The sequence below is a fragment of the Nomascus leucogenys genome, chromosome 4 (genome assembly GCF_006542625.1).
Source record: "Nomascus leucogenys isolate Asia chromosome 4, Asia_NLE_v1, whole genome shotgun sequence".
Classification (NCBI taxonomy): domain Eukaryota; kingdom Metazoa; phylum Chordata; class Mammalia; order Primates; family Hylobatidae; genus Nomascus; species Nomascus leucogenys.
This window is the reverse complement of record NC_044384.1, coordinates 44,697,001-44,723,116: the sequence shown is the minus strand read 5'-3', so window position 1 is coordinate 44,723,116 and position 26,116 is coordinate 44,697,001. Positions and strand designations below refer to the sequence as shown.

Here is a 26,116-nt window from a genome sequence, read left to right as displayed (position 1 = left end):
ACACTAGAGATGATTTTTCCTTCCTTCCCTCACTATATGGAAGAAAGTTTTGTTTTTTTTTTTTTCAAAAGCTGTTACTTCTTTTTAAATCTGAAACATGAGGAATTTGGTTGGTTGGTTTGTAAAAGTATATAGTATCGAGGTCTCCATAGATAAATTTTATGGTAAACTCTACAAAAGTGAAAATAACTTCTAAGACCAGGTAATGAGGCAGTTGTGTTCCCACAATCCCATCCATATAAAAAAATAATAATAATGTTAAAGTGGCGATTGGAATTTGCTCCATCTGGCGGCCCTTCAAAAGAAAGAACTGGATAGTGGGTGATGACTCAAAGAATACCCTCCAGATCATGATGTTTCTCTTACCTCCCCCAGTGTCTTTTTTTTTTCGATTTGTTTTATTTTGTCTTCTTTTTAAGAGAACCCATCTGGTTGACTAGGAACTTACTAGTTAGTATTCAGGGTATGTCATCTAAAGGGACGCCAGATGCAGAGACTCTAGAGATATTTGTTATGGCCTATGTTTCATCACTTTACGCTATTACCTACAAAATAGGAGTTGCCTCAGCACTTCATGTTTTAACAACCCTTAGATTCCTGATGTCTTGTTCTCTCTTATCTCAGATTCCTGTCTCAGTAAAGGATGCCTAACCTTTATTTCACATAAGAGACAGAGCAGGTCTTCCTTCCTAAAGTGAGTCACCCAAGTAGAAGGACTGGCTCTTCACAGAAGTCTTGGTAGTGTAAAGGATGAGGGGAGGCACTTCATGTTCCAGAAAGACTGATCATGGGCACATCATAGAAATACACCAAGAGATCTGGAGACAGCAAAGAAAGAACGAACCTAAAAATGGTGACTTGTTCCTATTCTTGCCACTTGGTTTTCTTTCTTGTAAAAGAAAAGAAATCATTCTGGCTTCCAGTTTATTTTCCTAAACGCCATTAGCCTATACTAGTAAGAAGATATGAATCAGTAAACACAGCTTGCCAGAATTTCCCAGTTGTAGTGGTCATGTTCTAAGAGCTCTTCATATATTTTTTTAAAAGTCCCCTTTTTCTATGATAATTTCCCAGGGGGCTCATTGGACATTTTTGTCATGTTTCTTAGTCATAAAGAACATGACTCTGAACTTCTATAGCTTTCAGTATCCATGTCTTCATACTTCATGTTAATATGGAAACCCCATTGCTCTGGACTGGAATTAAATTAGTATTAATTTGGCTTATAACAAAATTTAACAATTAAATTTACCAATTTAATACTTAATAATTAATAAGTATAAGTAATAGTTAATAAGTATAAATAATAAGTAATGTTTAATACTTAATAAGTAATACGTAATAGTTAATTCTTAAGTAACACTTAATACTTAATAAGTAAACTTAATACTTAAATTGGTATTAATTGGCTTGTAGTTTTCACCTGTGTGGGGGTTTTGTAGTTTTCACCTGTGTGGTATTTTGTAAATACCACAGCTATAGATAGAAAACAGCTTGAGCATATGTGTATTTTTTGAGCTACACATTACATGAGAACTTTTGTAGTTCTCTCACGTTTTCCTCTCTTTTTCCTCTTAAGTTTATTTTGATGACTTGGAGCAGGTGGTAGCCAGGTGGAAGAAAATGTATATTTCTTTTCTCTGGTAGAAGCTAGAAAGGGCTCCTCTTAACCCTGGTTTCCTTGGCTTTATAGTGTGAGGTTCCGTTTGTTGGTTGTGGAACCTGGTGATATTCTGATGCATGCAGTACAATACACGGAGTTTAGGGTTGGGAAGTGGCAGGTGCTGTGTTGTTGAGGTACAGTCCCTTCCCTCTAGCTCCCAGATCCTGTGGACAAGGAGATAGAAGCACATTGGTAAGAAGGACGCACTCTGCTCTGAGTGATGATGGTGCCTGTAAGCACAATCTCCTTCCAGCATAGCAGTCCTCTACCACATCTGGGTACAGTGAGACTCACTCCAGCACTGTTCTTGTTTCTTTCCAGGAGCAGCCTATTGCCAGTTCATGGACATGCTCTTCCCTGGTTGCATTAGTTTGAAGAAAGTAAAATTTCAAGCAAAGCTGGAACATGAGTATATTCACAATTTTAAACTTCTGCAAGCATCATTTAAGCGAATGAACGTTGATAAGGTAGGAGATTTGTACTTCCATAAAATGTGTTGTTTTTTCTTAAAATTGTTTTTGTGCATAAATGCAAAAGTCCAGCAGCATACCGATGGGATATATCTTGATATCTCAACAGTAGGCTGGGGTCTGTACCTAGCATAAAGCATTGCCCTAAGTTCTTGTATTTTTATGAGGTTTTCATTTCAGATTTTCTAAACTTGTAGCCAGTAGACTAAAAACTAACAGGGCTCACAAATGTTAAAGTGTTATTAGTTAAATTTAGCATTGCAGATGAGAAACTTCTAATGTTTGCCAGATGCCACTGTGGTTCTTTGTATTTTGTTCTTTTGGAAAAACATCATGTCATGGCAGAAACAGCATGGTTTTGAATCCCAGCTTCATGACTTGAGCAAGTTATTTAAATTCTGAGTCTGAGTTTACCCATCTGTACAATGGGACTAAAAACCCCTTGTTCATGGTTATGAAGTTGACATGAGAAACAGTGTCCAGTATAGTCTGTGTGCTCAGATTCTCAATTTCCATAATTTGCCCTTTTTTTCTCCCATGAGTTACACTTTTGTCCTGGAGTGGTACAAATGGCCTGGAGTACTTTTTCTCTCAATAAGGGATTATTGCTAAAACTCAGTCTCTTTCTGCATGTTTACTGCTATTTAAATACATACTTAATCTGTATTCCTTATTTAGGATATATCTCTTAGCATGAATGAGCTTAGAAAGAAATGAATTTTGAATAAGGAAAAAGAGATAAACCAGCAGGGGAGAAATGGAAAACTGTTCTTTGCATAAACAGAGGTAATAAATAGGCTATGGAAATGAAAAATAAAATACCAGGTTACAAAAGATAGAGATTAAAGGGAAGTTTGATAAACTATGTATTTTGTAAGCTAAGGCAATTAATATCTTCTTGACATTCTTATCAATATATTAAGAAAATCCTGACTTCTCATTGTCTTGGAATTTTTATTTCAAAACATACATTCTCTTTAACATCTTAGCCCTTTTGATTATTTCCAACTTTATGTCCTTTGTCATGGTTAATTTCCAATTAGCTCTTTCCATATGTAGTTAAAACTAGGGATATATAGGTTCTCCTTACTTTTATAATACCTCTTGTATCTTTTTCATTCATTTCTCTATACATGCTTCTAGATTAGAAAGAAAAGAAACACCTTTTCATATGTTTATTGATGGAACTTGCTATACATCAAATTAGTGGGCTCCATATCTCTCCAGAAGTATATACACACAGAATGGATGAGCAGTTGTTAAGAATGTTGAAGAAAAAAATTATTGCAGTGGAAGGAGACTGGCCATGATGGCCTTTGTTAGCCTTTCTAGCTTTAGTGTGCAGTGATTTGATCCAAAAGTACAGTGAGAGACAGCATTAAGTACCCTCATTCATGTGTGTCATAGCCTGATGGCACAATGGAAAGTTCTATGCTTTTGCTTGCCACCTAGGATTTTGAACTTTTGCCCTGAAGCTTTCATGTTGATAGGGAATGCAAAATTAAATCAACAGAAGTAAATGCCTTCTTTTAACAGCTAATGTACCACCAGTGTCTAAAACTGTTTATAAATTTTCATGTCCGACAATAGACAAAATATAGTAGTTTGTTAGTTAAAAGCTTTTTATGCTCTAAAAAGCCTCTAAAAAGTTTATTTCGAACAATCAATATCAGCATAAACAAAAATTTTAAACTCAGAAGACATAAAAGTGATTAAATAATACAATTAAAAGTCAATTGAGGCTGAGCGCAGTGGCTCACACCTGTAATCTCAACACTTTGGGAGGCCAAGGTGGGAGGATCACTTGAGGCCAGGAGTTCCAGACCAGCCTGGTCAACATTGTGGGATCCCATCTCTACAAAATTTTTTTTTAATTGCCAGGTGCACTGGCACATACCTGTAGGCTCAGCTACTCAGGAGGCTGAGGCAGGAGGATCTCTTGAGCCTAGGAGTTAGAGGCTGCAGTGAGGTATGGTCATACCACTGCACTCCAGCCTGGGCAACAGAGTGAGACTCTCTCTGAAATAAAAAATAAAAATTTTAAAGCAATTGAGTTCACATGTGGCAGGAATTCTTCCTTGTAAGCAGACTTCACTGAAGTTTGGGGGAAGTGAGAAAAGAGCAACATATCACCACCAAAGTCTATTACCCAAAGAATCTTCATGAAAAATATGGTATCTTCCAAAAGATTCTCTTCTCTTTATTTTGCTCTGTACTTGGTTTAGTTTCTATTTTAGCTGCATAAAAAACATTTGTGCAAAATTTATTGCTAATTATTTAGTTTAATGCATGCTTCAGTTGCTTTTTTCTTCCAAGTTTTCATTGATATGTAAGGTCTTTCTACATTTTCTAAAGTGGTCCTATTGATACATTTTAGGATATCAGTGATGTATAGCTCCCATAGTGGCAAAGCCTTGTTCAAAGTTTAATTTCTATAGCTTCCATTCATATTGTCACATAGCAAAGCTGTGAGCTGTGTGCTTGTCTGAATCACATGCTCACACACTCACACACATTCACACACTCACACACAATCTGACTCACACTCTAGCTTTGTAACTATCTTGTGATTCACATTCAGCTAGTATTCCCACCTAAAGATGTAAAAGGTAAGAATCCAGTGATAATATAATTCACATAGCTAGATATCTTTCCATTTTCTTTTTTTTGATATGTTACATTTTTATTTTTTATTATTATTATACTTTAAGTTTTAGGGTACATGTGCACAATGTGCAGATTTGTTACATATGTATCCATGTGCCATGTTGGTGTGCTGCACCCATTAACTCGTCATTTAGCATTAGGTATATCTCCTAATGCTGTCCTTCCCCCCTCCCCCCACCCCACAACAGTCCCTGGAGTGTGATGTTCCCCTTCCTGTGTCCATGTGTTCTCACTGTTCAATTCCCACCTATGAGTGAGAACATGTGGTGTTTGGTTTTTTGTCCTTGCGATAGTTTACTGAGAATGATGGTTTCCAGTTTCATCCATGTCCCTACAAAGGACATGAACTCATCATCATTTTTTATGGCTGCATAGTATTCCATGGTGTATACGTGCCACATTTTCTTAATCCAGTCTATCGTTGTTGGACATTTGGGTTGGTTCCAAGTCTTTGCTATTGTGAATAGTGCTGCAATAAACATACGTGTGCATGTGTCTTTATAGCGGCATGATTTATAGTCCTTTGGGTATATACCCAGTAATGGGATGGCTGGGTCAAATGGTATTTCTAGTTCTAGATCCCTGAGGAATCGCCACACTGACTTCCACAATGGTTGAACTAGTTTACAGTCCCACCAACAGTGTAGAAATATTCCTATTTCTCCACATCCTCTCCAGCACCTGTTGTTTCCTGACTTTTTAATGATGGCCATTCTAACTGGTGTGAGATGTTATCTCATTGTGGTTTTGATTTGCATTTCTCTGATGGCCAGTGATGATGAGCATTTTTTTCATGTGTTTTTTGGCCGCATAAATGTCTTCTTTTGAGAAGTGTCTGTTCATGTCCTTTGCCCACTTTTCGATGGGGTTGTTTTTTTCTTGTAAATTTGTTTGAGTTCATTGTAGATTCTGGATATTAGCCCTTTGTCAGATGAGTAGGTTGCGAAAATTTTCTCCCATTTTGTAGGTTGCCTGTTCACTCTGATGGTAGTTTCTTTTGCTGTGCAGAAGCTCTTTAGTTTAATTAGATCCCATTTGTCAATTTTGGCTTTTGTTGCCATTGCCTTTGGTGTTTTAGACATGAAGTCCTTGCCCATGCCTATGTCCTGAAAAAATAACAGCAAATTACACCAGTCAGAATGGCTATTACTAAAAAGTCAAAAAATAACAGATGCTGGTGAGGTTGTAGAGAAAAGGGAATGCTTATACACCGTTGGTAGGAGTGTAAATTAGTTCATTATGGAAGGCAATGTGGCGATTCCTCAAAGAGCTAAAAACAACTACCATTCGACCCAGCAATCCCATTATTGGGTATATACCCAAAAGAATACAAATTGTTCTACCTTAAAGACATATGCATGTGGACATTCATTGCAGCACTATTCACAATAGCAAAGACATGGAATCAACCTAAATGTCCATCAATGACAAATTGGATAAAGAAAATGTGACACATATACACCATGGAATACTATGAAGCCATAAAAATATCTATTTTATTGATTTAAATCTTACTCATCCCCACTCTCTAGTAACTATAGTCTTTATATGAGTTTATCTCAACACAACTGGGCTACATATTACAAAGAAATTTAAAAAGTTTATCGGCCAGGCACAGTGGCTCACACCTGTAATCTCAGCACTTTGGGAGGCCGAGGCGGGTGGATCACCTGAGGTCAGGAGTTCAAGTCCAGTCTGGCCAACATGTGAAACCCCATCTCTACTAATAAAAATCAGCCAGGCATGGTGGTGCATGCCTGTAATCCCAGCTACTCGGGAGGCTGAAGCAGGAGAATTGCTTGAACCCAGGAGGCGGAGGTTGCAGTGAGCCGAGATCTTGCCATTGCACTCCATCCTGGGTGACAAGAGTGAAACTCCGTCTCAAAAATAAATAAAATAAAATAAAAATAAAAAGCTTATCAGTCTTGAAATAGCACAACATCCGAGGCCTCTGTTTTTCCGGAGAGATGTTTTGACGATAAATGTACTATGAGTGGGACCAGCCCCTCTTGACAACTAAGGATATTCCTTTTGTCTGGCTTGTTCAGAAGTACTAAATATTCCAGGAAAACCAACAATGATGTTGTGGTTTAGTTCTTTTTTTTTTTTATCTTTAATTTTTGTGTGTACATAGTAGGTGTGTATATTTATGGGGTACCTGAGGCATTTTGATACAGGCATGCAATATGAAAGAAGCACATCGTGGAGAATCAGTTATCCATTCCCTCAAGCATTTATCCTTTGAATTACAAACAATCCAAGTACACTCTTTATTTTAAAATGTACAATTAAGTTATTATTGACTGTAGTCACCCTGTTGTGCTATCAAATAGTAGGTTTTATTCATTCTTTCTAACTTTTTTGTAACCAGTCACCATCCCCAACTCTCCCTTTCCAGCCACTAGTAACCGTCCTTCTACTCTCCATGCCTATGAATTCACTTGTTTTGATTTTTAGATCCCACAAATAAATGAAAATGTGTGATGTTTGTATTTCCATGCCTGGCTTATTTCACTTAGCATAATGATCTCCAGTTTCATCCATGTTGTTGCAAATGACTGTGACTCATTCTTTTTATGCCTGAATAGTACTCCATTGTGTATATGTACCACATTTTCTTTATCCATTCATCTGTTGATGGACACTTAGATTGCTTCCAAATCTTAGCTATTATAAACAGTGCTGCCACAAACTTATAAGTGCAGATATCTTTTTGAGATACTGATTTCCTTTCTTTTGGGTATATACCCAAACATGAGGTTTGTAACTCACAAAGTGATTTTTTGTTGCAGGTAATTCCAGTGGAGAAGCTAGTGAAAGGACGTTTCCAGGACAACCTGGATTTTATTCAATGGTTTAAGAAATTTTATGATGCTAACTACGATGGGAAGGAGTATGATCCTGTAGAGGCACGACAAGGGCAAGATGCAATTCCTCCTCCTGACCCTGGCGAACAGATCTTCAACCTACCAAAAAAGTCTCACCATGCAAACTCCCCCACAGCAGGTATTGTCACAATGAGATTGCGGGAGTTGCTTTCATCTTAGAGAATGGCTCAGACCGGTCTGTGCTTTACCGTGTGTTTCTGATTGATTCTTCCCAGCAGTCAATATTTTAATGCCTTTGTATGATTTCTGCTGTTGTCTGTTTCACCACATTTATCTTCCTGTGACCTATTTGTCATTAGTCTAACCATCTTCATTTAAACTATTAAAAAGGCAGAGCTATTTGCATTGTATCACTGAAGCTGGTAGTGAAAGTAATGCTCCCAGGATAGATTTCTTTTTCCTTTTAGTTTTTCGAGAAATTTCAAGTAGGCTGTTTAGATTTTGACTGACGTATTTTTACTGCTTAATTGCTGGCAGTACAGACCAGCATATGAACTGAACTCTGTTGTTAAATGTGGATCATCATCTCTAACCCGTCAAAGGAAATTTGTGAACCGTACATCCTACCTCCTCTGTAGGCAGTGGCAATTTTTATGCAGTAACATTCAGCAATACCCTAGTTATCCAGCTTTGTCCAAAAGTGAAGTCATTAGGAAAAATATCTGGAACACTAAAACTTTTAAAACTTCTGTGGATAAAAAAAAAAAAAAACACACTTTCTAAAATATATTATAAACATCCTTGCCATAAACAGCAGACTTTACCAAGCAGAATGTGTTCTTATAAAATTGGGTCATTATTAGAAACACAGTTGGGTCCTGCACAATTAAACATGAAATCATCCAAAATCATGTTTCCATCTCAATTGTGGAACCCAGTGTTCAAACTTGTTAAATCAGTAACCTTAATTTTGTAAATAAAACAAATTTCTTATTTATGCCCAAACTACAATCAGAATGAAGTAGAAATGGTTAGCAGGACCACATAGGTGGTGATAGCTTTGAAATCACAGTTTTGCTCACTGTTAAACAGCATTTTTATCATCTTATTTCTGGATTTATGGCTGTATTCCAGGTAGACTGAAACCATTGGAAGACTGGCATTACTTTTTGAAATTTTTTTAATATTTAAAAATAAATATTTTTAAAATATTTTTAAGGATAACATGAATACTCATACTCACTAGTATGAATTAGATGAATTCTTCATCTGCATTAAAATAGTACTCATGTAGATGAAGAGGAATGAACAACTCTGGGAGAGTTGTTAGGAGGCAAAATAGACTGGATGTTGGTAATGGCTGAATACTGGGATAAAAGAGAAGGAGATGTTAAACATGACTTCTCGTACAACTGGAAGGATTTGGAGTTTTGTTCAAGAAGTGCTGAAAGAGAACCAGATTTGGGAAGAAATCTGGAGTTTGTTTTGAACATACCAAGTTTGAGATTCTTTTGTGACATTAAGAGAAGATCTACATAGGCAGTTTTTGTATTGGGGTGGTACACATGTGTGTCTGGAGCTCAAAGGAGTTATAGGCTAAAGATAAACATTTGTGATTCTTCCATATATTGATGTAATGGAAGCTGGAAGCAAATACTGAGTGATAAAGCATAGAGTGTCTTAAGAAACTTGGACATTTACTGGTTGAGTAGAAGAGGAAGGGCTTGCATAGGAAGCAGGGAAGGTGCCAGAAAAAATGAAGGAAACTAGAAAGTGATGTGTCAGGGAAGCAGAAGGTAGGGAGCATAATGGTCAACAATGTCTACATCTGCTGAGAAGTCAAGTTAAATGAGGCCTGAAAGAGTTCATTAGATTTCTCAACTTGAATGATTTCTCCATTCAGTAGAATGGTAGAGCCAGGAATGGCTTGAGGAAAAAGTTGGAGGAAGCAAATTGAGACAGTGGAAAGATCCAACTTTGGAGCCATAATGGGTGAGCCTATATAGAATAAAGAAAACTAAGCACAGATCTTTGGAAATACATACATTTAAGGCGGAGGAGGAAGAAGAGGAAGCTGCAAAAAAGATGAACGTCAGGAAGAAAACCAGGAGAGCTCAGCATCAGAGAACAAAAACAGTAGGAAATTTGTAGAAAGAGGGGTCACCAACAGTGCCAAAAATTAATTGTGGCAATATCAAACAGGATGAAGCCTGAAAAATAGGCCAAAGTCTGACTCCCAGGAGGTGATTAATAGTCCCTCAGAGAATTGGTCCATTAAAATACTGAGGGCATAGGCCTAGATTGCAGCAATTTAACAAGGGCTTGTGGAAGTGGAGGCAGTAAGAGTAGATTCAACCTTTAACAAATGTGTCAGGAAAAAAATGGAGGAAAATGAAAACATTTGGTTTGTGTAGGGAAAAGAGTGATAGTAGCTTCAGGAAATAAGATTGGAAGGAAAATGGTATTCTTTTTCAACTGTTCTATTTGCTTTTAGGATAAGGCAATATAAGCAGGTTTGTAAGATGGGAGACATGTCTTTGGAGAAGGAATCATTGAAAATAGAAAAAGAGGGGAAATTGGAGTATGACGCTAAAGCTGAAGGGAAAAGATGAGATGTCAAGGGCATAGATAAAGGGTTAGAAAGGAAAAGAGAGGATATTTATTTTCTTGGAGCCAAAGCGATAGGAGAGGCTGGGTAAAAATTAAGCCACAAAGAGTTTGGGAAGCAAACATTGATGGCAGTTCAGATAGGCCTTCAACTTTTGTCAGCAGTTTTCATCAGTCTAGGAGCTGGAGTGGAGAAAAGGGGGATGTTGTGCCCTCTCCAAAGTCTGGGATTCAGGAGATATGTGGTGTGGGAGGACAAAAAGGTAAGAAAATCAAGGGTGTCTGATATTTCTCATCTTAATGTCATTTTCTATAGCTGTGAATGATGGATAGCTTGGACTCGAAACTCAACTGCCATTTTTTCAAGTTTTCTGTAGTGAGATTGGACAGACCTCAGAATATTTTCTTCCACAATCATAACCTGTCCTTAATTTTTTTCCCATTGGTACCAATATTCCTCCGCCCCCCAAACAGCACTATTACTATGCTACCTTGGCGGCGTTTTCTAGGAATTCCCTCATCCGTCTTTCACAAAAGCTGCAGATAAACGTGTGCCATTTTGATAAAATGTCCATGAACCTAAAAGAGAAATATATATTTTCTAGAGCTTAACCTCTTGGGTGACAATGCTCAGGAAACTCATTAACGTCAACAGATAATAAATTTTAATGTTCTGGAAGAGAGTAATTTCCTGAGACCATGTTCCTGATACCTTGACCATGTTTACGTTATTTGTCTTAATCAGGGAGAAATGATATTTTCAGAAGTCAAACAGCCATTCCCTTTTTAATAAAATATGCTCTGATTTTTAGGCATTGTGGGGTAGTAAAACTATACTGGGGGTATATCACATATAGTGTGTTATTATTAAAAGCCATGATAGGAGAAAGGCTCCTATAAATGCATTAAGACCTCATTTTTTCTAGAAGTCATATATCCAGTTATTGGGAATACAGCCAAGATAATATAAGCCAAAATGTCTTCTAAGAGTCAGAGTAGGTGCTATAAAATGTATGCACTTTAGTCTTCATTCATGAGAGTTTCTGAGGTACTTACCCAGAATGTGTTTGCTCTTTCTTAATTTAGACATAATTGTAATAAAGATGGGGATGTGGTTTCTTAGCACATAGCTCATTAGGGCAAGGAATATACAGGTATCAATAGAAAGTGCAAACCTCAGTTAAAAAAAAAAAAAAACTTAACAAAACCTTACTAAAGAGTTTCATAGTATCCTGGGATCTTTATTACAAAATCAAATCATTCCATTGCCTCTCAGTAGTCTTTAGTATATGTATGACACCAGCAGGCAGTCATCAATACTCTCATAGGTCCCTTACAATTCTTAGAATTGTCATAATTCTCTGATTTATTTCCCTCATGAACTCTATTTTTACATTATCTAAACTGGCACTCCTGCTTCTGGGAGTCACTCAAAGCCATTCTCTTTATACGCAGTCTGCTTTTGTTCATCTGAAATTTAGAGCAAATGAAAGGTTATGGTCAGTGGTCTGGAAAATTCATGTATCTGTATCACATTTATCTCACAGTGTTGCCGGGTCACTAACATATAGCAGTAATTTTGTTCCCACCTCTAAGCCTTGGTCATTTCTTAATTATCTGCATTAGTGGACATAAGCAGTGGCTGGTATCGAAAACAGGTGATGGTCCTTAATTTTTTTTTTATTTTGAGTTTGGAATACTTGATTTATTTTTTTAGTGGATTTATCTCTCCCCCAAAATTTCCTTAGGCCAATATTAAAATTAGCTTGCATTTCCTAACTGTTATACAGTAAGAACAGTAAGTGGCAGCTCCCAAACATTTTATATGACAGAGGGACCAGATTAGAGTGGAAAAAGTGATCCTGGAGTAGATTGTCACCATGAAAGGACTCAGTCTACATTAGCAAGAAAAAAAATTGTGCTTTTACATCGTACAGACTACTTATATAAGCATGCACCAGAGATTGCTTATGTATAAAATAGATATATTCTAAATAATTGGTGCATCCTGTTTTTGTAAGAACATGCTAGATTTTTCAACCATTTTGATACAGATAAAAGTTTTGTTTATGATTCAGAGAAGCCTTAGAATAGTTTGGCTGTGGCTTCTCTGTGTGTCATTGGGGACTTTACTGTAACAAGCCTACTGCATAAGCAGAGGCTGTCACCTAAGGGTAAATGGCTGCTTGGTAAGTTTTATTGTCTACGTTCTGAGGAGTTGCATCTTGAATTGGTTTTAATCTACCAACCAGGGGCATGTATTAAAATACACATTTTCACAATGATAGATATATAAGTACACGCATCATTGTGAATCATGATGTTTGTAAATTTATTGCTATGAGCCATATCTGCAACTCAAGATAGCTGTTGGTGGGGATTGGTTTTTATGTGTGAACACTTACTAAACATAAAAGGAAATTCAAAGTTATGTAGTTACTATAGCAACGATAGCTAAGACACATTGCAGATTCACATACATTCAAGTATTTAAATCAAACGCCCATATATAAATATAGTGTGATAGATTTAGAGTTGCTATGGAAATTGAGTTTGAGCTTTCTGCTTTCCTTAGGGACTTCAGTGTTTCAGCCTTAAAATCAGATTAATAGGAATGCTAGAAAAGTGGTTTCAAAAAGAAGCAACCTAAGTAGAATAGAATAAAGTATTTGAACAATCATAATTAAATCCCTAAATGTAGATTTGAATAAATCCTAAAGTTCAAGAACATTGTTGAATATTTGAATATTCTCACTCAATAATTACTCTTAATGTTGGGTTTTCTAAGGCTGTTTGTATGACTGTAAAATGTAATCATGTTTATTCATTTATTTGTTTAGCAATGTATGAGCATTTGTTGAGCACCTGTCATCTAAGTACTCATCACCTCTCACCTTCTTTTGGGAAATAAGAATTGCTTTACTTTGTTGGGTTTTTTGTTTGTTTGCTTTGCTTTTTAAGAGAAGCAGTAAAAAATAGCAGTAAGGAGTGGTTTTTATCCTTGTTCTGATCTTGGCTTTATGGCCCAGAATATAGTCTTTTTTTGGTCAATGGACCACATGCACTTGAAAAGAATGTGTATTCTGCAGTAGTTGGTTGTATAGTGTTTTAGAAATATCAATTAGATCAAGGTGTGTGATGGTATTATTCAGCTCTTCTATGTGCGTTTTTTTACTTACCTAATACCAGTGTCAGAGTAAACAGATCTGTATTTTGTGGATTTTTTTGTTGTCCAGTTCTAACATTTGCTGCAGAGTCTGTTGAATTTTCCTGCATTGATCATGGAATTGTCCATTTTTCCCTTTAATTCTCTCCATTTTTGTTTCTTGTATTTTAGTGCTCTATTACTAGGTGTATACGTATTTACGAGTGTTAAGTCATCCTGTTGAATTGACCTTTTTTGTCTTTTTTTCTTCTAAAAAAAAAAAAGGGATACATGTGCAGAACGTACAGGTTTGTTACATAGGTATATGTGTGCCATGATGGTTTGCTGCACCTATTGACCAGTCCTCTAAGTTTCCTCCCCTCACCCACAATACCCAAACAGGCCCCAGTGTATGATGTTCCCCTCCCTGTGTCCATGTGTTCTCATTGTTCACCTCCCACTTTGAGTGAGAACATGCAGTGTTTGGTTTTCTGTTCCTGTGTTAGTTCGCTGAGGAAGATGGCTTCCAGCTTTATCCACATCCCTGCAAAGGACATGATCTCATTCCTTTTTATGGCTGCGTAGTGTTCCATGGTATATATGTACCACATTTTCTTTATCCAGTCTGTCATTGATGGGCATTTGGGTTGGTTCCATGTCTTTGCGATTGTAAATAGTGCTGCAATAAACATATGTGTGCATCTGTCTTTATAGTAGAATGATTTATATTCCTTTGGGTATATACTCAGTAATGGGATTGCTGGGTCAAATGGTATTTCTGATTCTAGATCCTTCAGGAATCATCATGCTGTCCTCCACAATGGTTGAAGTAATTTACATTCCCACCAACAGTGTAAAAACATTCCTATTTCTCCACAGCCTTGCCAGCATCTATTGTTTCCTGACTTTTTAATAATCACTATTCTGACTGGTGTGAGATGGCATCTCATTGTGGTTTTGATTTGCATTTCTCTAATGATCAGTGATGTTGAGCTTTTTTTTTTTCCATATGTTTGTTGGCTGCATAAATGTCTTCTTTTGAGAAGTGTCTGTTCATGTTCTTTGCCCACTTTCTGATGGGGTTTTTTTTTCTTGTAAATATGTTTAAGTTCCTTGTAAATTCTGAATATTAGACCTTTGTCAGATGGGTAGATTGCAAAAATGTTCTCCCATTCTGTAGGTTGCCTGTTCACTCTGATGATAGTTTCTTTTACTCTGCAGAAGCTCTTTAGTTTAATTAGATCCCTTTTGTCAATTTTGGCTTTTGTTGCAATTGCTTTCGGCATTTTTGTCATGTAGTCTTTGCCCATGCCTATGTCCTGAATGGTATTGCCTAGGTTTTCTTCTAGGGTTTGGGTTTTACATTTAAGTCTTTACTCCATCTTGAGTTAATTTTTGTATAAGGTGTAAGGAAGGGGTTCAGTTTCAGTTTTCTGCATATGGCTTGCCAGTTTTCCCAGTACCATTTACCGAACAGGAGATCCTTTCCACATTGCTTGTTTTTGTCAGGTTTGTCAAAGATCAGATGGTTGTAGATGTGTGGTGTTATTTCTGAGGTCTGCTCCATTGGTCTATATGTCTGTTTTGGTACCAGTACCATGTTGTTTTGGTTACTGTAGCCTTGTAGTATAGTTTGAAGTTAGGTAGTGTGATGCCTCCAGCATTGTTCTTTTTGCCTAGAACTGTCTTGGCTATACAGGGTCTTCTTTGATTCCATATGAAATTTAAAATAGTTTTTTACTAATTCTGTAAAGAATGTCAATGGTAGTTTGATAGAAATAGCTTTGAATCTATAAATTATTTTGGGCAGTATGGCCTCTTTATTGTATGAAGTGTTCCTCTTTATCTTTGATAATATTCTTTGTCTTGAAGTCTATTTTATCTGACATTAATCTAGCTACTGCAGCTTTTATATGCTTACTGTTGCATGGCATCATCTTTCGCCATGATAAGTTAAATTTCTACCTGTCTTTGTCTTTATAAAGTGTGACAGCATGTAATCAGTTCTTGCTTTTTTATTCATTCTGATAATCTTTACTGTTTAATTGGAGTGTCCAGCCCATTTATATTTCATATAATTACGTAATTATTGATTTGGTTGGATTTAGATCTACCGCATTATCATTTGTTTTCTGTTTGTCCCCTCTGTTTCTTGTTTTGTTGTTTCTCCCTTCCTGTCATCTTCTGGATTTTTAAAGTATTTTTTAGAATTCTATTTTAATTTACTTACCGCCTTTTAAACTACACCTCTTTGCACTAATTTTTTAGGGGTTGCTCTAAGGATTACAATATATATTCTTGTTTTTTCACACTATCCTTTAAATTAATACTGTACACCTTTATGTAAAATGTGGAAACCTTGCAGCCACCCCTCCCCTTTGTTCTTTGTTATAGTTGTCATATGTATTACCTTTACATACATTATGAACCTCACAAGATAATGTTGTAACTTTTGCTTTAAACCTACACTGTCTAATACACATTAGCTTTTGAACACTTGAAATGTGCTTATTCATCATTAAAATGTGCTGTGTGTATAAAATGCATGCTGAATTTAGAAGACTTAGTGTGAGAAACAGAATGTAAAACATCTAATAATTTTTGTATTGATTACATGTAGAAATTATATTTCATATATGTTGTATATATTTTGCATGTGTTAAAATCAGTAGAGTTTTTTTATCTTTTTGATGGGGCTACTAGAAAACTTATGTGGTTCACATATTTCTATTAGACAGTTATGCTTTAAACAGTCATATCTATTGTAAAGAAATTACAGGGAAAGTTGTTTGTTTCATATTTGTACTATTTTCAATGTTCTTCATTTCTGAACACCCAAGTTCCCTAGCGGTTTCATTTCTCTTTAGCCTGAAGGACTTTCGTTAGGATTTCTTATACTGCAGGTCCAGTGGCAAAAATTATTTTAGATTTTCTTTTTCTGTAAATGTCTTTATTTTACCTTCATTCTTAAAGAATATTTTCACTTGATAAAGGATTCAAGCTGGGTTTTGTTTTTCCTTTTGTTTTATTTTTTGCCTGTAAGCACTTTAAAGATGTTATTCCACTGCATGTGGCCTCCAAAGATAAGAAGTGCATACTCATTCTACCCTGTATGTAATACATAGTTTTTCTCTGAGTGCAGTCAAAATTTTCTCCTTATCTTTGGTTTTGAGTAGTGTAACTATGATGTGCCTAATTATGGTTCTGTTTGAATTTATCTTGTTTCGGAGTTCATTATGCTTCCTGAATCTGTGAATTTATGTCTTTGGGAAGATTCCAAGCATTATTTTTTCAAATATTTTTTTCAGCTCCATTCTTTCTCCTATCCTTCTGGGACTTCATTTATCCATATGTTAGAGCTTTTGAAATTATAACACAAGTCCCTGAGGCACAGTTGATTTTCTTCCCAGTACTTATTTTCTCTCTTCTTTAGATTAGATGGTTTCTGTTGATGTAAATTCAAGTTTACCCTCTCTTTCCTCTGTCATCTTCATTCTACTGTTGTAGAAGTCTTCATTTTTAAATTTCAACTATTGTATTTTTCTGTTTACTTTTTTTTCTTTCTCTGCTGAGTTTGCCTACCTTTTCATTCATTATGAGCATATTATACTTCACTAAACATGCTTATGGTAGCTGCTTTGAAAGTTTTTGTCTGCTAATTCCATTATTCTGGCCATCTCACAATTGACATCTGTTGATTTTATTTTTCTTTGAGAATATGTCACATTTTCCTTGCTCTTTATATGTCAAATAATTTTGTGTTATGTCTTAGTTATTGTGAATTTTAGTGCTCTGAAGACTGGATTTTGTTATATTGCTGCAAAGAGGGTTGATGCTCGTGAGTTAACAGGCACTTAACTCAATTAGAGTCCAAGGGAAAAATACTCAGGAAGTTAACTCCCATTCAAGGGGATCTTCAAGGGGATCTAACCTTAGCCTCAGGCCTGTACCTTTATGCAAGACTTCCTTTTCCTTATTATTGCAAAGATGCACTAAATCTTCATTTACCTTTTGAGAAACTCCTTAATTTAACCACAAATGTTGGTCTTTCCCTTAAGCCATTATTTACTCTAAGAAATTCACTGGAGGACAGTCTATGATGGCATTTGACTTCCCGGAGCCCTGTAGGGTGGGCACAGGTACTCTTCTTGTCTCTCGATGGTCTCGCCATCAAGATGAGTCATGCCTGTTTATTCTTACAATTTTCCAGTAGATGCCTGCTTGATACTGCTATTTTACAGTCCCGAGTCACTTATCCACATACCATCCTACCCAAGTACCTTACATATGTCTTTAAAGGATCAAATATTAATTTTAGAAATCATGTAATAATACAAGGAAAAGATGCATTTTTCTTACTAGCCCCATAATTAGCAAGACTTCTCTTCAAATAGATGTTAGTACTTCTCATTATTATGCAGAACACTGTTTCTTTCTTTCTTTCCTTCCTTCCTTTTTTTTTTGGACAGAGTTTCATTCTTATTGCCCAGGCTGGAGTGCAGTGGTGCAACCTCTGCCTCCTGGGTTCAGTCAAGCAATTCTCCTGTCTCAGCCTCCCGAGTAGCTGGGATTACAGGCATGCACCACCATGCTTGGCTAATTTTGTATTTTTAGTAGAGATGGGGTTTCTCCATGTTGGTCAGGCTGGTTTTGAACTCTCAACCTCAGGTGATCCACCCGCCTCAGCCTCCCAAAGTGCTGGGATTACAGGCGTGAGCCACCACACCTGGCAGAACGTTGTTTCTTTTACCCAACCCCTACCCCATATTAGCATTGCATCCTTTTGACCTGTTCATATTAAGAAACTCCCATTGCTAAGCTGCATACCATTTAATGCCTACTCCCTTAGCTACATCAAGACTTGGAGCAAATAGAAAGAAATATTCTAACGGCCCAACTAATTAAATTCTTGTAGAAGATCCCCTACTCCCTGGAAGAAGAGAGGTAGCAGTGGTTTTGTTCTTCTGGTTACATATATAAGATGTATAAAAGACATTGCTAGACATTGAGATACTTTTCTCCTCAAAGAATAACTGAAACTGCATTTCTCTACATTTTAGTCTGTTCAGGCTTCTATAACAAAATGCCATAAACTAGGTAGCTTTGTATAAACAACAGAAATGTATTTCTCACAGTTCTGGGGACTGGGAAGTCCAAGACCAAGGCACCAGCAGATTCAGTGTCTGGTGAGAGCCTGGTCCACATACATGGTGCCTTCTCACTGTTTCCTCAGATGGCAGAAGAGGCAAGCCCCCTTAGGCCTGTTTTATAAGGGCATTGATCTCATTCATGAGGGATCTGCCCTCACAACCTAATTACCTCCCGAAGGCCCCACCTCTTAATACTATTGTGTTGGGGATTAGGTTTCAACGTATAGATCTGGGGGGGACACAAACATTCAGACCATAGTACTTACCTCTTATGATGATAAAAACCACAGCATAAAATATGAGCAGTGCCCTGCCTTGCCAGGACACTGAATATTTCTGAGGTTAAAATATGGAGCAGAGAGAAGAGCAGAAAATTATGAGGAATTCTGGAGTTTCAAATAGGAATCTCCTGGCAGTGTCTGTAGAAAAGCCCAAGGGCTTCTTCCTAGGAAGAGCCGTACATTTTTCATTGCCATCCTAATTTCTTTGCTTACTGAGGTAGCATTTTTGACAGATGATTTACTAATTCAATTTGCAATTTTTAATTATTTTGGCTTTCTAGGTCAAAGTATGTACATGGTTTAAAAAAAAAAAACTAGAGTGTTTTAAAGCTTAGAGATCAAAACCTACAGAATGTTGTGATACTATTACTTTGTAACTCAGAATCTGAATCTTAATATGAATAGAATTTTTCATGAAAGTTAAGGAAAATGAAAACATTTAAAATGTAGAAGGAAGGCCAAGCACATGCCTGTAGTCCCAGCTCTTTGGGAGGCCAAGGTGGGAGGATTGCTTCAGCTCAGGAGTTTGAGAACAGCCTAGGCAACATGGCAAAACCCCATCTTTACAAAAAATACAAAAATTAGCCAAGCATGGTGGCACACACCTGTAGTCCCAGCTACTCAGGGGGCTGAGGTGGGAGGATCACTTGAGCCTGGGGTTCAAGGCTGCAATAAGCCATGTTCATGCCACTACACTCCAACCTGGGCAACAAAGTGGAACCCTGTCCCAAAAAAATAAAATATAGAAGGAGTCATCAGTAATATTAGCAAATATTTATTGAGCACATATTAAGTGTCAGCTATTATCCTAAGAACTTAATATGTATTCAGCAATTCTAAAAGACAGATCATATTATTACCCTCCATTTTAAAGTTGAGGAAACTGAGGCACGGAGAGGTTTAGTAACTTGCCAGGGTCACGCACTAGAAGGAGAGGACTTAAGATTTAAGGCCTGACTCTGTGATTCCAGAATCCATGCTCTTTCATCATTGTATTATATTGCGTCTCTCATATGTCATGGATGTGGTCTTGTTTTCTCCTCTTACCTCCTCCCCACACTATACTGAACCACAGGAAATTTCACAGCCAAATTCAAAGTACATGATGTATGGAGGATATAAAAAGCTCTGCAACATTGCTTAGGCTTGAGACAACAGAACACATGCTGTTCTGTTGCGATGACATTTATTTTTTTTATCGTGATTTTTCAAAAGTTCAAAAACATTTCCTTTCATCCTTACAGTAGGTTCTAGGGTGAGAGAGAGTTACTATACTGTAGAGTTACTGTCTACATTTATAGATGCAGGAAATGTTAAAACCATTTGTTCCAGGCCTTTTATCAGCTCAAAAGCAGAAGTGTATACAAAGCCAAGAATATTGAGCCCTAGATTAGTAGAATTACTAACCTCTGATTTTTTAATCCTTCAAGTCAATTAGCTGTCCGTGTGAATGGTCTGGGTGATCTGAAAGTGAAGGATAGACGCGATTGGCATGTATTTGGGCACGCAGAGTCTGTTCCTTCGCACAGAGCTCTGCAGAGGAGGGCGAGGGTCTCCATTGTTGTCCTCCCTGCACTGGAAGGCAGACCATCCTAGCCCTTTTTAAAACAGCATTGGGTCATTAATCTTATATAGCTGTTCCTGATATGTGTTGAAATATTAATTCTATAACTAAACCCCATGTGCTCATCTGATGGATCATTCCTTTTCTCTCCATAGGAATAATATCAGATTTTACTTCTCAGCCTAGCTGTAAACCTCGCCAGGCCTCACAAGACAGTGACTTAGCATTCATTCTTAGTTTCCACGGCAGAATATCATAGATTGTCTGTGAACCTATTTTTCTTTATGTTTGATACTTTTTTTTTTGTTACTTAGTATATTGGGCAGGAATCGAAAACAGCGTTGACTTGTAGAATTTTCTAGAATCCCTTTGAATTGGGTGAACTACACTATAACTCAACTCTGTCTTGTTCAATCATTGTTCCCCCATTGCCTGGTCTGTAGAAGGTCCTCATATAATTATTGAGTTGATGAGTTTAAGTTGAATCATTGCAGCATTCATCTGGATCAAGGAAGATGTAGTACTCAGTCAACACATGGCTGTTTTTGAAGTGCTCTCCCAGTCATTTCCATCACCTGAGAAGCCCCTTACACTGTAACTTAGAAAGTATGCTAGTACACTACACAGTAGCTCAGAAAATGTTTCCTTTTGAAATTTTATTTCAGTAGTTTTTGGGGTACAGGTGGTTTTTGGTTATATGGATAAGTCCTTTTATGGAGATTTCTGAGATTTTAGTGCACCCATCACCTGAGCAGTATACACTGTACCCAATATGTAGTCTTTTATCCCACACTCAGCCCCCAACCTTCCCCACCCCCGAGTCCCCAAAGTCTGTCATATCACTCTTATGCCTTTGCATCCTCATAGCTTAGCTCCCACTTAGAAATGAGAACATGCACTATTTGATTTTTCATTCCTGAGTTATTTCACTTAGAATAATGGCCTCCAGCTCCATCCAAGTTGCTGCAAAAGATATTATTTCATTCCTTTTTATGGCTGAGTAGTATTCCATGATGTATATATACCACATTCTCTTTATCCACTCGTTGGTTGATGGGCATTTAGGTTGGTTCCGTATCTTTGCTATTATGAATTGTGCTGCTATAAACATGTGTGTGCATGTGTCTTTTTCATATAATTACTTCTAGAAAATGTTTCTTAACAGTTCCTACTTCTTGGATTCCTTGCTCTTTTTGTGAAAGCTTTACCTGAATTCTCATTCACTCTTTTTTACTAATTGATTTAGTTTGTCAACAAATGTTTTTTGATGCACTATAAGAGATTCTGGAGGTACACAGTGATTCTGACAAGACCCCTATTTTCAAGGAAATTACATCCTAGTGGGAAAATCTGACAATAAATAGGCAATAATAATAAAGAGAGGCGAGTTCCCTCAGCATATATAGGAAGAACACCTGGGCTAGTCTTAAACATCTTTTATAAAGGTTTCTGAAAAAAGTAAAGTTCAAGCAAAACTTAATGAATAAGTAGATGTTAGCCAAATGGAGGTGTGTTGAAGAACATTCCAGGCAGAAAGACAAGGATGCTGAAGTCAAAAGAATGTGCTCCATTCAGTAAAGTGCATGTTGTTCGGTGTGGATGTTGAGATATGAGACTGCAGAGGGAAGCGGGGCTCTTCTTATTGTTGCTACAAAAATAAAATCACAAACTTAGCAGCTTAAAACAACACTTACTCATTATTTCACAGATTGTAAAGTCCAGGCACAACTTAGCTGGGTTCTCTGTTTTAGGATCTCACCAGACTATAATCCAGGTATCCACTGGGGTGGTGGTCTCATGAAAGGCTCAACTGGGGAAGGATTTGTTTCCAAGCCCCCTCAAGTTGTTGACAGTTTCCTCGAGGCTGCAGGACCGAGGCTTCAGTTTCTTGCTGAAAGCCACCCTCAGTTCCTAGAGACCACTTGGCACCTCCTTGCCTTATGGGCTTTTCCAGCAAAGATGCTTACTTCATGGCAACTACTTCTTCAGGGCAGTAGGGGAAGTCTCTCTGGTGTGTTTGCCAGCAAGACAGTCATGTAGTAACATAATGGTAAGAGTGACTCCCATTACCTTTGCCATGTTCTGTGGGTTAGAGTCAGGTCACGGGTCTTACATACACTCAAAGGGAGGCTATCATACAAAAGCATGAACACCAGGAGGTGGAGATCATTAGGGTAAGGGGATTACTGTAGGATTTGTTTGTCACACCGAGGTTACACTGTATAGTAGGGAGTCATGGAAAAGTTTAAGCAGGAGCGTGCTTTGTATTACAGAAAACACATTAGAGAGGGCACAGTTAGAATCTCGTAAACCAGCTAAGAGGCTTTGCAGCAAACCATGTGGGAGAAGACAGTGGCCTTAATGAAGGTAGTAGCCATGTGGGTGATGGAGACCCTAAGATGATACAGTCAGCAAAATTGGATGATTAATGGGTTATGGGAAGTAAAGCAGAGGAGGAAATCGGGGATAAATGTTACACACGTTTCTGACTTAGTAGTCGTTTGATAGAAGCAGAGATCCCTGGACCAGGAGCCTGGTGAGCACGGGGCTCACCTCGGAGTTCTCCCTTCCCTGAGCTCCAGCCTGCCCTGTGGCCTCAGACCATGTCTCTCTTAACAGGAGAGTCTGGATAAGATGGTGTTAATGGAGCACAACAGGCTGGCCACCATCAGAAAAACAACCGCAAACACTTGTCTTGCTAGGTATTGGTCAACAGGGGCTCTGACTGGAGTCTAAAGGACAAGACATTATAAACTTAGTACTTACGTTCCCCCAAAATGACCATTCTAGTGTATAAGCTTTTTGGTTAAATGACTGCTGCATACCAGGAGTGCAGTAGCACCCTCGATGTAGTTGTTGTGGTAACACCTGTGTGTCGTCTGCCCAGTGGGCTGGCTCAGTGTGCTGGGCTCTGTCACCGTCTTCCCCTGTTACTGCAGTAAACAGGTGAAGGGGGAACTCCTCTAAATTATTGTCGGGATGTGGTGTGTGTGGTTTTCACTGGGGTGAGTGAGCCTCACCATTTCTGTTGCTCTGAGAATGATCAAAAAATAATATTTTAAATGAAGATAGTGATTGGATGTGATACCTAATGTGTTTTAAAGGACACTTAATATTTTACCAAAATGTGAGGTGTGAAAAGTCAGTAGTTTATCGAAAGAAATAGCATGTTGAAATAACTATTTAAAAGAGAATTTTTAATATTTGAGCCACTTTAAGATGCAGAACGCTTTCCTGTATTTTTCCCCCTATGAAAAATTCTCTGAAACCAGAGTGACTCAAGCAGAGCCTGGAAAATACTGGAGAATCACATGATGGCTAAAAATAAGCACATCATCTTTAGCAGGGACAGTAAGCAGCAGGGCAGAAGTAACTCAGTATGTGAAGGCTCACACTCACTGGACATGCTCAAGAGAGTCAGGCCCTCTGTCCTTGGCAGGGGCAGGCTTTGAGACCACCAGTCAGCGAAGAGAGGTCCTCAGGTTCTGGCCACTCTGTGCCGCAGCAGCCATGCCCTCAGCAGGCCCCTGACCTGCAGCGCGCCTCACTCATATGCTCTCCCAGGGGCAGAGCCATTTATTTTACACTGTAATGACCCCTAAACAGTGGATTGGGAGGGAAACAGGCTGACTCATAGCTCTCGTTACTGCCCGTTTTCTCTTAAGCCCTCCCCTTGGAATCAATAGCACATGCCATTGATCACAGAATGTCTTTTTGTTGCTGTTACATTGCAAAACATAGGTTTTGTGAAATTGCTGGACATTTGGCGACTGTTCTGTAGGGTAAAGAATAGGGTTTCCTAAATTATAGCATTGCAAGTACTTTACCAAAAACACAACAAATCTTGTCTTGGGCACTCACTGCTCATACCCAGGAAAATTACTGCAGTAGCCACCTAGCTGGCCTTTCTGCATCTCCCCTCAGCCTCCCTGGTCTGTTCTCAACACAGCAGGCAGAGTGAGCCTTTTGAAAGCAAAGCTAGATCATGTCACTCTGTTCAGGATCCTGCAGTGGCTTCCCTTTTCCTTTGCGAGGTCCTTTGCGACCTGCCCTTCCAGTACATCTCTGACCTTCTATCTACCTACAGTATCCCATTCTTACCCTGCCCCACTCACCTGAGCTGGCTCCTGAGTGGAGAAGGCAGGGCCTTTGCACTCCCATTCAGCATTTCCTCTGCCTGGCCTGCTCTGCTCCTGGCTGTCCAGACGGCCACCTTCCTCTCCTGCCTCAGGTCTTGGCTCAGGTCTCACACTCACTGAGAGACCTTGAAGAAGGAAGGGTTACTCCCGCAACTGGCATGTTCCCTGCAGGGAACCTGGAAGTTGTGACTATGGAGTTTGTTACAAGATCTGTTGGCTTCTCTGAAGAATGAGACTTCTGAGCCACGGTGACCCCACACAGGAGGTTCTCGCCTCCTGTGTCTGTGCCAGACTGCTGCAGGACTCCCGGCAAGAGGGGCACCTGGCGCTGCCCTGCTGGTGCTTGGTGTTCTGACCTCTGTTCCTCTGGGTGGCCTTGGTGTGAGTGTGGCCCATGAAAGTACCATGGGTCTGAGTTGAAAAACTAAAACTGGAGGAAGACCCGTAGTGGATGCTTAGGCCTTCCATGAAATTCCTATTTAAAATTGCTACTCACCCTCCCCCAGCCCAGCTGTCTCTACCCAACCCTGCACTGCTTTTCTCTTGTTCATAGCACTTATTTTCTAGTTTATTCTATCACTTACTAATTTATGTTATTATTTATTGTCTAATTCCCCTGTTAGAATGTTAATTCCACAAGGACAAGCATCTTTTGTGTTTCATTCATTGTTTGATCTCAACTGCCTGTTAGCTTCCCAGGTACATAATAGGGTTATGGCTCAGTAAAAATTTGCACAAGTGAATGAATTAGGATAATTTAGAAGAAGCACAGACGAAGATAGATAGGGAGTGCATGGAATGGAAGGAACCTGTGCCTTGGAGCCCATTGGTGGGTTATGGGTTAATCACATTTTTTGGTTCTAAAAACAAATTTATCGAAGCTGAGCATATTTACATGATGCAGTTGTGCATCTTTATACAGTAGTTGTTCACTCTGTAAAAACTGGGTTAATCAATTTTTATAAAAATTGTTCTTTAAATAAAAATGAGCCTTATTTTCTACTAAGAAATTTCAGCTGTTTTTAGTAGTATCTAGAAATGGGAAACAAGTGCACTTTTGCATCATTAGTTGAATCAGGTCTCATTTGCTGAGTAATAATAGTAATGTAAGCTACCATTTATTGAGCGCATACTATGTGCCAGACCCTTGTTTTGTGTAAGCATTTTCCATGTATTAAGTCATGTACCCCTCCCAACTCTGAGAAGTTGGCACTGCTCCTCCTTTCTTAAATGTAAAGCAAGCAAGGTGGCCACAAAGCCACACTAGTCAGGAAGTAGTGGAGCTGGGACCCCTAAGAAGGCTCTCTGGCTGCAGAGCCCCCACTCTTGCCTACTGCACTCACTCCCTCCCTAGAGGCAGGTGAAGGATGTCCAATTCCATACCAGGTCTTCATTCCCATGAGATTGGTGTGGCTAGTGCCTGCCGTGTGGAGCTGCCCCTAGCTGCTCAAGGAGGACTGCCCACTCTTAAGAGCCTCCGCTGAAAAGGAAGAGCTGCAAACCTCACCACTGGCTGCACTGGTCAGAACAGAAGTCATAAGGGCTGTAAACTGCCAATTTCAGAATTAAAAAAACAGCCTCCTAGTAATCTCGTGAATCAGA

General features: G+C 38.3%; 1 protein-coding gene across 3 annotated transcripts in view; it reads left to right on the top strand.

The window, feature by feature from the left end:
* The window catches only part of MAPRE2 (microtubule associated protein RP/EB family member 2), a 165,276-nt gene that overhangs the window by 116,121 nt on the left and 23,039 nt on the right, over positions 1-26,116 (top strand). For all 3 annotated transcript variants that reach the window (XM_012506326.2, XM_003261930.4, XM_003261934.4), the window contains 2 exons: positions 1,985-2,130; positions 7,593-7,806. In XM_012506326.2, the coding sequence (XP_012361780.1) occupies positions 1,985-2,130; positions 7,593-7,806 (360 nt within the window). The remainder of the gene's footprint in view (positions 1-1,984; positions 2,131-7,592; positions 7,807-26,116) is intronic.